Source organism: Mobula hypostoma, chromosome 18 (genome assembly GCF_963921235.1).
Source record: "Mobula hypostoma chromosome 18, sMobHyp1.1, whole genome shotgun sequence".
Taxonomy (NCBI): Eukaryota; Metazoa; Chordata; class Chondrichthyes; order Myliobatiformes; family Myliobatidae; genus Mobula; species Mobula hypostoma.
Window position 1 is genome coordinate 19,817,404 of NC_086114.1, and position 12,964 is coordinate 19,830,367.

At 43.0% G+C, this 12,964-nt stretch overlaps 1 protein-coding gene across 6 annotated transcripts in view; it reads left to right on the forward strand.

Moving 5' to 3' along the window:
- Positions 1-12,964, forward strand: part of LOC134358370 (PH and SEC7 domain-containing protein 1-like) — a 179,616-nt gene that overhangs the window by 82,847 nt on the left and 83,805 nt on the right. For 5 of the 6 annotated variants that reach the window (XM_063070518.1, XM_063070519.1, XM_063070522.1 and 2 more), the window contains 2 exons: positions 1,572-1,684; positions 6,939-6,997. In XM_063070518.1, the coding sequence (XP_062926588.1) occupies positions 1,572-1,684; positions 6,939-6,997 (172 nt within the window). Of the gene's footprint in view, positions 1-1,571; positions 1,685-4,750; positions 4,789-6,938; positions 6,998-12,964 lie in introns of those variants that run through there. The other variant, XM_063070523.1, reaches the window with a different exon arrangement.

Sequence of the window (12,964 nt, forward strand, 5' to 3'; positions counted from 1 at the left end):
ATCAGGTTGGAGGCTACTCAGACAGAACATAAGGTGTTGCTCCTCCACCCCGCGTGTAGCATCATCATGACACAGGAGGCCACAGACTGACATGTCAGAATGGGAATGTGAATCAGATTTAAAATGCTGGGCCACTGGAAATTTTTGCTTTTGACGGATGGAGCAGAGGTGCTCCACAAAGTAGTCCCCCAATTTATGATGTTGAGTTTCAGAAAAGGTTGAGTGAACTTGGCCTTTTTTCCTTGGAGTGACAGAGGATGAGAGGTGACCTGATAGAGGTGTATAATATGATGAGAGGCCTTGATCGTGTGGATAGTCAGAGGCTTTTTCCCAGGGCTGAAATGGCTAACATGAGAGAACACTGTTTTAAGGTGTTTGGAAGTAGGTACAGAGGAGATGTCAGGGGTAAGTTTTTTATGCAGAGAGTGGTGAGTGCGTGGAATGGGCTGCGGGCGACGGTGGTGGAGGCGGATACAATAGGGTCTTTTAAGAGTCTTTTGGGGTCTTTTGATAGGTACATGGAGCTTAGAAAAATAGAGGGCTCTGGGTAACCGGAGGTAATCTCTGAAGTAAGTATATGTTTGGCACAGCATTGTGGGCCGAAGGGCCTGTATTGTGCTGTAGGTTTTCTACATTTCTATTTCATGGTAAAGAAGGGAAAACTCCTTACAGAGGACACTGGGACTCAACTCTGAACTCTGACACCCCGAGCTGTGGCAAACATGAATCGCACCTTCAGCCTCCAGAGATGCTATTTGACTTGAGTTCTTCCAGCATTCTGTATGTTGTTCCAGGTTCCAGCATCTGCAGTTTCTTTTGGCTTCTGGAATTTTGGTTTAATATCTCATCCATAAGGCCCCCTCCTGCTGCTTGCTGGGATAGGGAGGCAAAGGAAGTGAGGTGGGAAGTTTTGAGAGAAGCCTAATTTATCATGCTGTAGCCCCTGGAGTGGGTCTCCATAAGGTCATTAGACATAGGATCCCATTTGGCCCATTTTGACCGGTCCGCCATTCTTTCATGGATGATGCCTCTCAACCCCATTCTCCTGACTTCTCCCCATAACGTTTAACCCCTTTACCAATCAAGAACCTATCAATCTCTGCCTGAAATCCACCCAAGGACTTGGCCTCCACACCTTTCCATGGCAACAATTTCCTTTCACCATCCTCTGGCAGAAGGAAATTCTTATTGCAGTTTTCAAGGGATGTCCCTTTAACCTGAGGCTGTGCCCTCAAATCCTAGGATCTCCTCATGAAAGCATCCTCAACACTCTTAGGTGAGATTGCCACCCACTGAACTATGCTCAGATGCCAAAGTTCAGGCCGCACCACGGACAAAATTATGGTGAAATTTATTGGTGCAAATCCAAGCTTTCGACCTATTAAAGCATGACAGAACCCATGCAATTTGCTGAAAGTGATCATTCACCCCACAAGCTCTTGCTGTGGCCATTTTGCAGTGCATTCCACAGCAGACCAACACCTCCCAATGAGGTGCACTGTGCCCCAGGACTGGGATGAAGCAATTCTGACTTGTACCTGATTAAACAATGGTTTCATGTCTACTTGCAGGGTATTCTTGAAGGAGTTTGCACTTATGGGAGAGACACAGGAGAGGGAGCGAGTGCTGATTCACTTTTCACATAGATACCACCAGTGTAATCCGGACACCATCTCTGCAGAGGGTAGGTGTAGAGATTGGCTTTATTTGTCACCTGTTCATAAAAACATGTAATGGACTATTGTTTTGTGTTAATGACCAACACAGTCTGAGATGTGCTGGAGGCAGCTCACAAACGTCAGCATGGTTCTGGAGCAAACATGGTATGTTCACAACTTATCAACACTAACCTGTACACCTTTGGAATGTGGAAGGAAACCAGGGCAACTAGATGAAATGAATTCCGTCGTGGGAAGAATGTACAATCTGCATGCAGACAGTAGCAGGAATTGAACCCCTATCTTACAAATGGCATAGTAAAGCTTAAGCTAACCACTACACTACTGTACCTTATTTCTCCTTGTTTAAAGACCTGTGAAAAAGTCATCATTTTCTGAAACATTATCTTCCCTATAAATGAAAGGTTTCTCTGAAGCCTCAGTAACAATTAGGAAGATCTTACGTAATTTTGATTTTGGATTTGAGAATGGAATTTTTCTAGTGTGTCCTTGGGTTGCAGGGAATTGGAATTTGAATTGGCTTATTATTGTCACATATACCAAGGTACAGTGAAAATCATTTCCTGCATACTGTTCATACAGATCAATACATTACACAGTGCACTGATGTGCTGTAGTACGAGGTAAAGCAATAGCAGAATGCAGAATGAAGTGTAACAGCTACAGAGATTGTTAGGTGTAGGTAGACATTAAGATACAAGATGATAACAAGGTAGATTGTGAGGTCACGAGTCCATCTTATTGTACAAGGGAACCATTCAATCATCTTATAACAACAGAGTAGAAGCTGTCCATGAGCCTGGTGGTATGTGCTTTCAGGCTTTTGTATCTTCTGCCTGATGGACATTGGAGAAGAGGAAGTAGCTGGGTTGGGTGGGATCATTGCTTATGCTGGCTGTTTTACTGAGGCAGTGAGAAGTATAGGGACAGTCCATGGAGGGAAAGCTAGTTTCCATGATGTGCTGAGCTGTGTCCATGACTGTCCACTGTTTCTGTCACTTGAAGAAGAGTTGCCTACCAGGCTGTGAAACATTCAGATAGGATGTTTTCTATTGTGCATCAATAAAAATTGGTCAGACTTAATGGGGACATGTCAAATTTCTTTAGCCTCCTGAGGAAGCAGAGGAGCTGATGAGCTTTCTTGACCATGAGATCTACATGGCTGGACGAGGACAGGCTAACGTTGATGTTTGCTCCTGGGAACCTGAAGCTCCCAATTATCTCCACCTCAGCATGTTAGTGAGCAGAACATTGTGTGTATTATCAGATGAAAGTTAGTGCAGTTGGTCTCAACCCTAGAGTTTTAATGCTCTTCTGTATTTTGTTCAGGTTCTGGGTTGGAGTATTCAGTGAAAGAAATGACTCCCCAACCTCCCATATTTTCCCTCCATTAACAAACTCATCCTGAACTCCTGCCATTGACTCCAGTGACTGTGGCCCGGACTCTACTCTTTTATCAGCCCTTTTATGCTCCAACAGCAAAGTACAACATAAACTGGAGATTTGAAATAAAATCAAATATTGTTTCAGACACTATGCAGGTCAGGTAACAACTGCGGGGAGGGGAAAGCAGGAAGGAGAGAAACAAAGTTAATGTTAGAGATTGATGACCTTACATTAAAACCTTCCTAATCAAGATGATCCACAGTGCTCTGATTTTATCATCACAAATCAATTGGTGTCATAGATTCAACAAATCAAAATAATCAATGACACTTTCTTGTCTATGACTTATGAATTTTTCATTCTCTCCTAAACCATATACGAATTACTTTAAATCTATTGTTCGGCCATCTCTGTGAGCTCCTCTAGTCCTGTTGTCCTCTGAAATCTCAATACTCACATACTTCTTTTCTCCTGTCCATCTTTTAATTTCCCCACTACTGCTAGTCATTTCTTCAGCTGTCCATATCCTCTGCTCTGAAATTCCTTCTCTAAACTTCCTCGCCTACCCCTCACTCCTCATGACACTCTTTAATACCTATCTATTTGAGCAAGTTTTTTGATCAATGATGCTGGGAATGAAAGGGTTAATGTATGAGGAGTGCTTTTTGGCTCTGGGCATGTACTCGCTGGAGCTTGGAAGAATGTTTGGTGGCGGGGGGGGGGGATCTCATTGAAAGCTATTGAATATTGAAAAACCTAAATGGAATGGATGTGGAGAGGATGCTTCTTATGGTGGTGGAGTCTAGTACAGTCTCACAATAGAAGGAAGCTCCTTAGAACAGAGATGAGGAAGAAATTCTTTAGATGGAGCATGGTGAAGCTGTGAAATTTATTGCCACAGGTGGCTATGGAGGCCAAGTCATTGGGTATAGGCTTCAAATCATACAGCCATGATGGAATGGTAGAGCGCACTCGATGGGCTGAATGGTCTATTTCTGCTCCTTTGTCTTATTATTTATAATCACACACCCTAAAACTAACCTGATTGACCTACCCCAAGACTATCTCTTTTAATATATTCTTAACTGGTTTGATACATCTTTTGTTTGATAATTGCTCCCAAAATGTACATTTCATTATGTTAAAAGTAGTATCTGAACAATTTATTCACTTTAGCCCTTCTTAATCCTTCCAGTGATCTGCTGATGCTTTTAAAATATTAGTCACAGTTCTGTTATTGAATGAAATGGTCTAATTTCAGTGATGGATACATAGGGAACTAACAATAATCATCCCCATGGTTACCTTGAGTGTTATGTCCTTGTTTGCTAAGTGAGAAACATTTATACACAGCAGAGCAGTTTGAGGTTCAAGGAAAATCAGCAATATCACATATTTCTTCCTATTGTACTGTACATGGAACTACTCTGAGAGAAACCAGTTTCTAAATTAAACCATTCCCATATGAATCCTGTAATGTCACTAGAATCCATTTGAAGAACTTAGTAAGATTTCAATCAAAATATCTTTTGCTAAATTATCCAGTTCTGATGAAGAGTATCGACTTGAAACACTAACTCTGGTTCTATCACTACAGATGCGGCCTGGTCTGCCGTCCTGCTCAATCCTGACCTCTGGTAATGTCTGTGCAGAGTTTGCGGATTTTCCAGGTTACAGTGTGGATTTCTTCCAGGAACTCCGCTTCTCTCCCTCATCCCAATATGTGGGTTAATTTGCCCCTCTAAATTGCCCCTTGGGGTGAAGGGACGGTGGGGTTGGGGTGGTGTTGGTTGGATAAGAATCTGAAGGGAGTTACTGGGAACATGGAGAGAATAGACCTGATCGAAGTTTATAAAATAATGCAAGGCATAGATAGGGTAGGCAGTCATAATTTTTACCCAGGCATAGAAACATCAAATACTTGGGGACATGCATTTCAGGTGAGGGGGGAAGAGTCAGAAGAACATATGCAGGCTAAGTTATTTTACACAATGAATAATAGAACCACTTCATCAGGCACATCCACTCCATCCACCAAAAGCGGATCTTCCTAGTGGTCAAACATTTTTAATTCTGATTCTCATTCCTGTTCCGACATGTCGGTCCATGGCCTTCTGTTGTGCCAGGATGAGGCCACCCTCAGGGTGAAGGAGCATCACTTCATGTTCTGTCTGGATAGCTCTAAGCTGATGGCATGAATATCAATTTCTCCTTCTGGTGGAAAAAAAAATTGCCTCCCCCTCCTTCTATTCCCCACTCTGGCCTTTTACTTCTTCTCACCTGCCTATCACTACCCCTGGGTCTCCTCGTCCTTCCCTTTCTCCTGTGACGCACTCTCCTCTCTTATCAGTCTCCTCTTCCCAGCCCTCCCCACCTGGCTTCACGAGTCATCTTCTAGCTATCCTCCCTCCCCTCCCCCCCCACTTTTTATTCAGGCATCTTCCCCTTTTCAGTACTGAAGAAGGGTCCCAAACATTGACTGTTTATGCATTTCCATAGATGCTGCCTGACTTGCTGAGTTCCTCCAGCATTTTGTGTATGAATAATTGGTTCCTGGAATGGGAAAAATTATTTACTCATTGATTTATTTATTGCATCCGGCAATCTCCCAATTTAATCCTAGTCTAATCGCGGGACAACTTACAATGACCGATTAACCTACCAACCGATACTGTAAGTATTTGGACTGAAGGAGAACACTAGAGCATCCTGAGGAAAACCACATGGTCCATTACAGCCAGCAGCAGGAATTGAACCCGGATTGCCCGTACGGTAAAGCGTTGTGCTAACCACCCTGAGGAAACCCACACGGTCCATTACAGCCAGTAGCAGGGATTGAACCCGGATTGCCCGTACGGTAGAGCGTTGTGCTAACCACTACGCTACTGTGCCAGTTGAGGTTGAAGCAGTTGCAAGAGGTGAAATTTATGAGTCTGCAGGCAGAAGAGATCTAGTTTAACTCAGAACATGTTTGGTGCAGACGTGTTGGACTGAAGGGCCTTTTCCTGTGCTGTACTCTTCAATGTTCTATATTCTATAAGTTACAGGGAAACTGGTTGAGGGAGTGAAATTGTGAGGGTGGTGGAAACTCTGAGTCAATGCACCTCTATCTATGTCACAAGGGAATATGGAACATGACCTCAGGCCACCTGAGCCAAGCTGAGTCGGGGGATTCTAATGTTTCCCATTCCCAACCCCACCCAGAGGCATGTGCGGAAACTGTGCGTACTGCACATAAGTTACCTCTACTCAAGAGCTAAGCTCACATGTGAGAATTTATGGTGCCACCACTGTATACTCAAACTTCCAAACTGATCTGACCAGAAACTGATCAGAAGAGCTAGTTCAAACCCAGTCAGATTCTCTCTGGCTATGGGCAAGTCTTCAGACTCAGTTTGATTCAAGCTTGCAAATGTTCTTTCAAAATTCCAGGGAATTTTTATTGATTCTTTGCTCTTAAAAATAGATTGATAGAGTATAAGACAATAAGATATAAGAGCTGAATTAGGCCTGGCCAATCGAGCTTCCAAAATTCATTATATTGATGCTGATGGAATGAAGTTAGAGGCAGTACAGTTGTTAGAATGCCATATATTTGGTGCTCCCACACATGGAGCATCTGTTCCAATTTTTGGTGACTCATCTCTTCATAACAGTAAAATCTGATTGTTTTTTTGCTTTCATCTAATGAAAACTGTACTGTAGGTTAGGGAAATGTCGGCCTACTCAAAGGGCACCTGTACACCATCTGAGCACGAGGAATAATGTGGATGTAATAGTTAATTTGAGTGTGAAATTAGGTTGGGACTGGCCAGTTGGGTGAAATGGTCTCCTCTGGTCTTATACACTCATACAAACTCTATCCCTTTACAGATGGCGTACATACACTTACTTGTGCACTGATGCTGCTAAACACAGACCTTCATGGACATGTAAGTACCAAAGCAAGTCTAGTATTTGTGTAGCTCCTTTCACCATTACCCAAGCATTTTACCGTCAACGAAGTATCACAATGGTTGTAATGTGGCTGTCAAACTACATGTAGCAGGCACCTACTGGATACTGAACCTACAGTACACATACCTAAACGTCCTTATTGGATACTGAAAGGCCCAGCTAGAGTAGATGTAGAGAGAATGTTTCCATGCACAGCCTCAAGATAAGAGGACATATCTTTAAAACTTCCGCCACCTCCAACGGGATCCCACCGCTAAGCATATCTTTCCCTCCCCCCCTCTCTCTGCATTCCGCAGGGATCGCTCCCTACACAACTCCCTTGTCCATTCGTCCCCCCCATCCCTTCCCACTGATTTCCCTCCTGGCACTTATCCGTGTAAGCGGAACAAGTGCTACACATGCCCTTACACTTCCTCCCTTACCACCATTCAGGGCCCCAAACAGTCCTTCCAGGTGAGGCATCACTTCACCTGTGAGTCGACTGGGGTGATATACTGCGTCCGGTGCTCCCGATGTGGCCTTTTATATATTGGTGAGACCCGACGCAGACTGGGAGACCGCTTTGCTGAACATCTACGCTCTGTCCGCCAGAGAAAGCAGGATCTCCCAGTGGCCACACATTTTAATTCCACAACCCATTCCCATTCTGACATGTCTATCCACGGCCTCCTCTACTGTAAAGATGAAGCCACACTCAGGTTGGAGGAACAACACCTTATATTCCGTATGGGTAGCCTCCAACCTGATGGCATGAAGATTGACTTCTCTAACTTCCGCTAGGCCCCACCTCCCCCTCGTACCCCATCTGTTACTCTTTTTTATGCACACATTCTTTCTCTCACTCTCCTTTTTCTCCCTCTGTCCCTCTGAATATACCTCTTGCCCATCCTCTGGGTCACCCCCCCCCCTGTCTTTCTTCCCGGACCTCCTGTCCTATGATCCTCTCGTATCCCCTTCTGCCTATCACCTGTCCAGCTCTCGGCTCCATCCCTCCCCCTCCTGTTTTCTCCTATCATTTTGCATCTCCCCCTCCCCCTCCAGCTTTCAAATCCCTTACTCACTCTTCCTTCAGTTAGTCCTGACGAAGGGTCTCGGCCTGAAACGTCGACTGCGCCTCTTCCTATAGATGCTGCCTGGCCTGCTGCGTTCACCAGCAACTTTGATGTGTGTTGCGTGTCTTTAAAACTAAGATGAGTTTGTGGGAGAGGGGAGCTCTTCAGCCAGAGGTGGTGAATCTGTGGAATTTGTTGCCCAAGATACCCAAGACCGCAGAGGCCAAGTCATTGTGATTAATTGTTGATAATTTTAAAAGTGATGAAGAATTGACATAGAGCAAGACATGGGAGAGAAGTATGTATATACCGAAATTCAAAGTAAATTTTATTATCAAAGTACATATATTTCTTCTGGGCATACTCAATAAATTTATAGAATAATAACCATAACAGAATCAATGAATGGCCATCTAACTTGGGTGTTCAACCAAAGTGAAGAAGACAAAAATTGTGCAAATTCAAAAATAAATAAATAAATAAATAAATAAGCAATAAATATTGAGAACATGAGATGAATATTCCTTGAAAATGAGCCCTTAAGTTGTGGGAAAATTTCAATAATGGGGCATGAAAAGTTGAGTGAAGTTATCCCCTTTGGTTCAAGAGCCATATGGTTGAGAGGAAGTAACAGTTCTTGAACCTGGTGGTTTGAGTCCTGAGGCACCTGTCCCACCTTCCTGATGGCAGCAGTGACAAAAAAACATGTCCAGGGTGGTGGGGGTCCCTGATGATGGATGCAGCTTCCTTGCGACAGTTTCATTTAGATGTGTTGGATGATGGGGAGGTCTTTACTTGTGATGGACTGGGCCATATTCACTACTTTTTGTAGGATTTTCCATTCAAGGGCATTGGTGTTTCCATACCAGTCAGTATTGTCTCCACTGTGTGTATATATAAGTTTGTCAAAGTTTTAGATGTCATACTGAATCTCTGCAAACTCCTAAGGAAATAGAGGCACCATGCTTTATTCATAATTGCACTTATATTCTGTGCACAGGATGGGTCCTCTGAAATAATAACCCCAAGAAATTTAAAGCTGCTGACCTCTGATCCTCCCATGAGGACTGGCTCATGGATCTCTGGCTTCCTTCTGAAGTCAATAATCAGCTCCTGATTATTGCTGACACTGAGTAAGAGGTTGTTGTTATGGCACCATTTAGCCAGATTTTCAGTCTCCGTCCTATATACTGATTACAGTCACGATGGCATCGGTGAACTGCAGCGACGTTCTGTGGGCTGCAGACAATTATTCTAAATATACTTACAAGGTGCCGCAGAGTAACTTCCCTTCTCAAAGGTGACACCGCCGACAGCGTGACACCTTCTCAGTGGTGCCCAGAATGTCGGCTGGGATTTGTGTGGTGTGTTCCTAATAGATTTTCAAACGGAAGTTCAGAGTAGAGATCTTTTTTTTTCTTCCAATGTGTTGTATGTCCAAATATTCTTGCCCTTGAATTTCAATTGTCCTGAAAACATAACTCGATCCAATATATAAACACAAGAATTTCTGCAGATGCAGAAAATCCATAGCAACACACACAAACTGTTGGAGGAACTCAGCAGGTCAGGCAGCACTTATGGAAGAGAATAAACATTTGACATTTTGGACGGAGACCCTTCATCAGGACTCAATGCTTCATCTTGCTCCAATACCCCATATTCAACATCAGGAGAATTTGATTTGTATGTGTAAAAGCTTTGTGTAAAGAATTTTCACAAACTCTTTTACAATGCTAATCAAATATTCTGGGGGGTTTAAAATAGTATGGAGGGGGGATGGGAACCAGAGCACCAGGTCAGAAAGTGGAAGGATGGAGAGGTAGATGTTGTTGCCAGTAAAAGCAGGCAGAAGCAAAGTAATAGATATGATGGGATGGATAGTTTCAAGTGTGGGTATTTTAATGCTAGTAATAGGTAAAGGTGATGAACTTAGAGCATGAATCAGTACATGGAGCTATGATATTGTGGCCATTACAGAGACTTGTTGACAGATGGACAGGAATGGGTGTTTAATATCCCAGTGTTTTGATGTTTTAGAAAAAGAGGTGGGGAGTTGTACTCCTAATCAGAGATAATATCTCAGCTACACTCAGATTGGACATAATGGAGGGCTTGTCTAGTGAGTCTATATGTGTAGAACTCAAAAATAGAAGGGGTGCAATTACTCTGATGGGATTGTACTACAGATACCCCAGTAGTCGCTGGGACATTGAGGAGCAGATATGCAGACAGATGAAGGAAAGGTGTAAAACAGTAGGGTTGTTGTCATGGGGGACTTAAACTTTCCTAATATAAACTGGGACCTTCTTAGTGCAAGTGGTTTAGATGGGGCAGAATTGTTAGGTGCGTCCAGGAAGTGTTTTTAAATCAACATGTAGAATCAACAAGAGAAAGGGCTGTATTGAACCTGGTAATGAGTCTGGCCAGGTGACTGACTTTTCAGTGGGTGAACAGTTAGGGAACAATGACAACAACTCTAAGTTTTAAGATAGCTATAGATAAGAGTAAGTATGGAACTTGCAGGAGTGTATTAAATTGGAACGGGGCAAATTATGAGAGCTTTAGGCAGGAACTAAGGAGAGTTGATTGAGAACAGCTGTTTTTGGGCAAGTCTACGTCTGACATGTGGAGAGTGTTTAAAGTCCAACTGCACAGAGGACAGGACAAGTATGTACCAGTCAGAAGGAAGAACAAGGATGGCAAAGTGAGAAGCCTTTGATGTTGAAAGAGGTGATGAATTTTGTCAAGAAGGGGAGGGAAAGTATACAAAGCTTAGGAAGCTAGAATCAAACAGTGCCCTTGAGGATTATTAAAAAAAAACCCTTTTGGATCTTTTAAAGAACATTAAGGTGGATAAGTCTCCAGAACCTGTTAGGACATATCCTAGGTTATTGAGAGAGGCAAGAAAAGAGATTGCTGGGGCCTTGACCAATATCTTTGTGTCCTCTCTAACCACAGGCAAGGTTCTGGATGACTGGCAAGTAGCTAATGTTGTTCCATTACTCAAGAAAGGAGCAAGGGATAATCCTGGAAACTATAGACTGTTGAGTAGGGAAGTTATTGGAGAGAATTCTTAGAGATAGGATTTCTGAGCATTTGGAAAACCATGACCTAAATAGGGAGAGATAGCATGGCTTTGTGCTGGGCAAGTCATGTCTTACTAACTTGATTGAGTTTTTTGACAAGGTGACATGGGTAATTGATGAAAGTAGAACTGTTGATGTTGTCCTCATGGATTTTAGTAAGGCGTTTGACCAGGCCTTTCATTGGAGGCTCATTCAGAACATTAAGGTGCATAGGATCCATGCTGAATTGGGGGTTTGGATACAGAACTGGCTTGTCCATAGAACAGAGGGTAGAAGTTGAAGGGGCTCATTCTAGCTGGAGGTCAGTTATTAGCAGTGTTCTGCAGGGATCCTCTGCTGGGTCCTCTGCTGTTTCTGATGTATATAAATGACCTGGCTAAAAATGCATATGGGTGGGTTAGTAACTTTGCAAATGATTTGAAGATTGTGGTGTTGTGGATAATGGGGAAGTCTGGAAAAGAATACAATGGGATATAGACCAGTTGCAGATACGGGTGGAGAAATGGCAGATGAGTTTAACCCAGCCAAATGTGAAGTGTTGTACCTTGGTAAGTCAAATGCAAAGAGACAGTACACTATTAAGGGCAAGATTCTTAACAGTGTTGATGAGCAGAGGGATCTAGAAATCCAAGTTTATAGCTCTCTGAAAGTGGCTACACAGATTGATAGGGTGGTTAAGAAGACTTATGGCATGCTTGCCTTTATTAGTTGATCCATTGAGTTCAAAAGTCAGGAAGTTATGTTGCAGCTTCATAGGCCTTTAGTTAGGCTGTATCTGGAGTATTGCATACAGTTCTAGTCATCCCATTATAGGAGGATGTGAAGGCTTTGGATAGGGTGCAGAAGAGATTTACCAGCATGTTGCCTGGTTTAGAGGGCACTTGCTAGAATGAAAGGTTGGACAAACTTGGGTTGTTTTCTCTGAAGCAGCAGGGGCTGAGGGAAGTTCTGAGAGAGGTTTATAGGATGCTGAGAGGCATAGATAGAGTAAACAGACAATATCTTTTTTCAAGGGTTAAAATGTCTAATACCTGAAGTGAGAGAGGATAATTTCAAAGGAAATATGAGTGGTATGTTTTTTACACAGAGTGGTGGATGCCTGGAGTGTGCTGCCTGGGCTGGTGGTAGAAGCAGACACATTAGAGACTTCTAAGAGATGCTTAGATAACTACATGAATGTGAGGAAAATGGAAGGAAATGGGCCTTGTGTAGGCAGAAAAGATTAGTTAGCCATTTGATTACTGATTGAATTGGCTTGGCACAACATTGTGAACTGCAGGGCCTGTTCCTGTGGCTGAACTGTTTGATCTTTTATTTCCTATGTTTAATTTTCAGAAAGGCGTGCGACACCTACAAGCAAAATAAGAAATAGAGGCAGTGATAGATCATTTAGTCCCATTATCCTCTTCTAGTGTTAAAGTTTTGAGAAGAAAGCTGAAGACCAAATTGATGATGGAATAGGAAGTAGGTGGTCCATCAGGAAAGAGAAGGACTTAAAACATAGAACATAGAACAGTACAGCACAGGAACAGGAAATTCAGCCCAGAATGTTGTGCCAAACCAGCTAAAAAGCAAATCAAAAGCACCCAAACACCAATCCCTCTACCTATACCATGTCCATATCCTTCCATCATTCTTACACACATGTGCCTTTCCTTTTTTTTTGGCGTGTGTGTGCGTCTGTGTGCGTGCGCGATGTTGGTGGAATGATGTCTTTTTCATGCCTTTACAAGGCGCGGCACAAGAGAGACTGTGTCGCACTCCACTCCTCACACAGACATTTCGCAGTACTTTTCCCTTT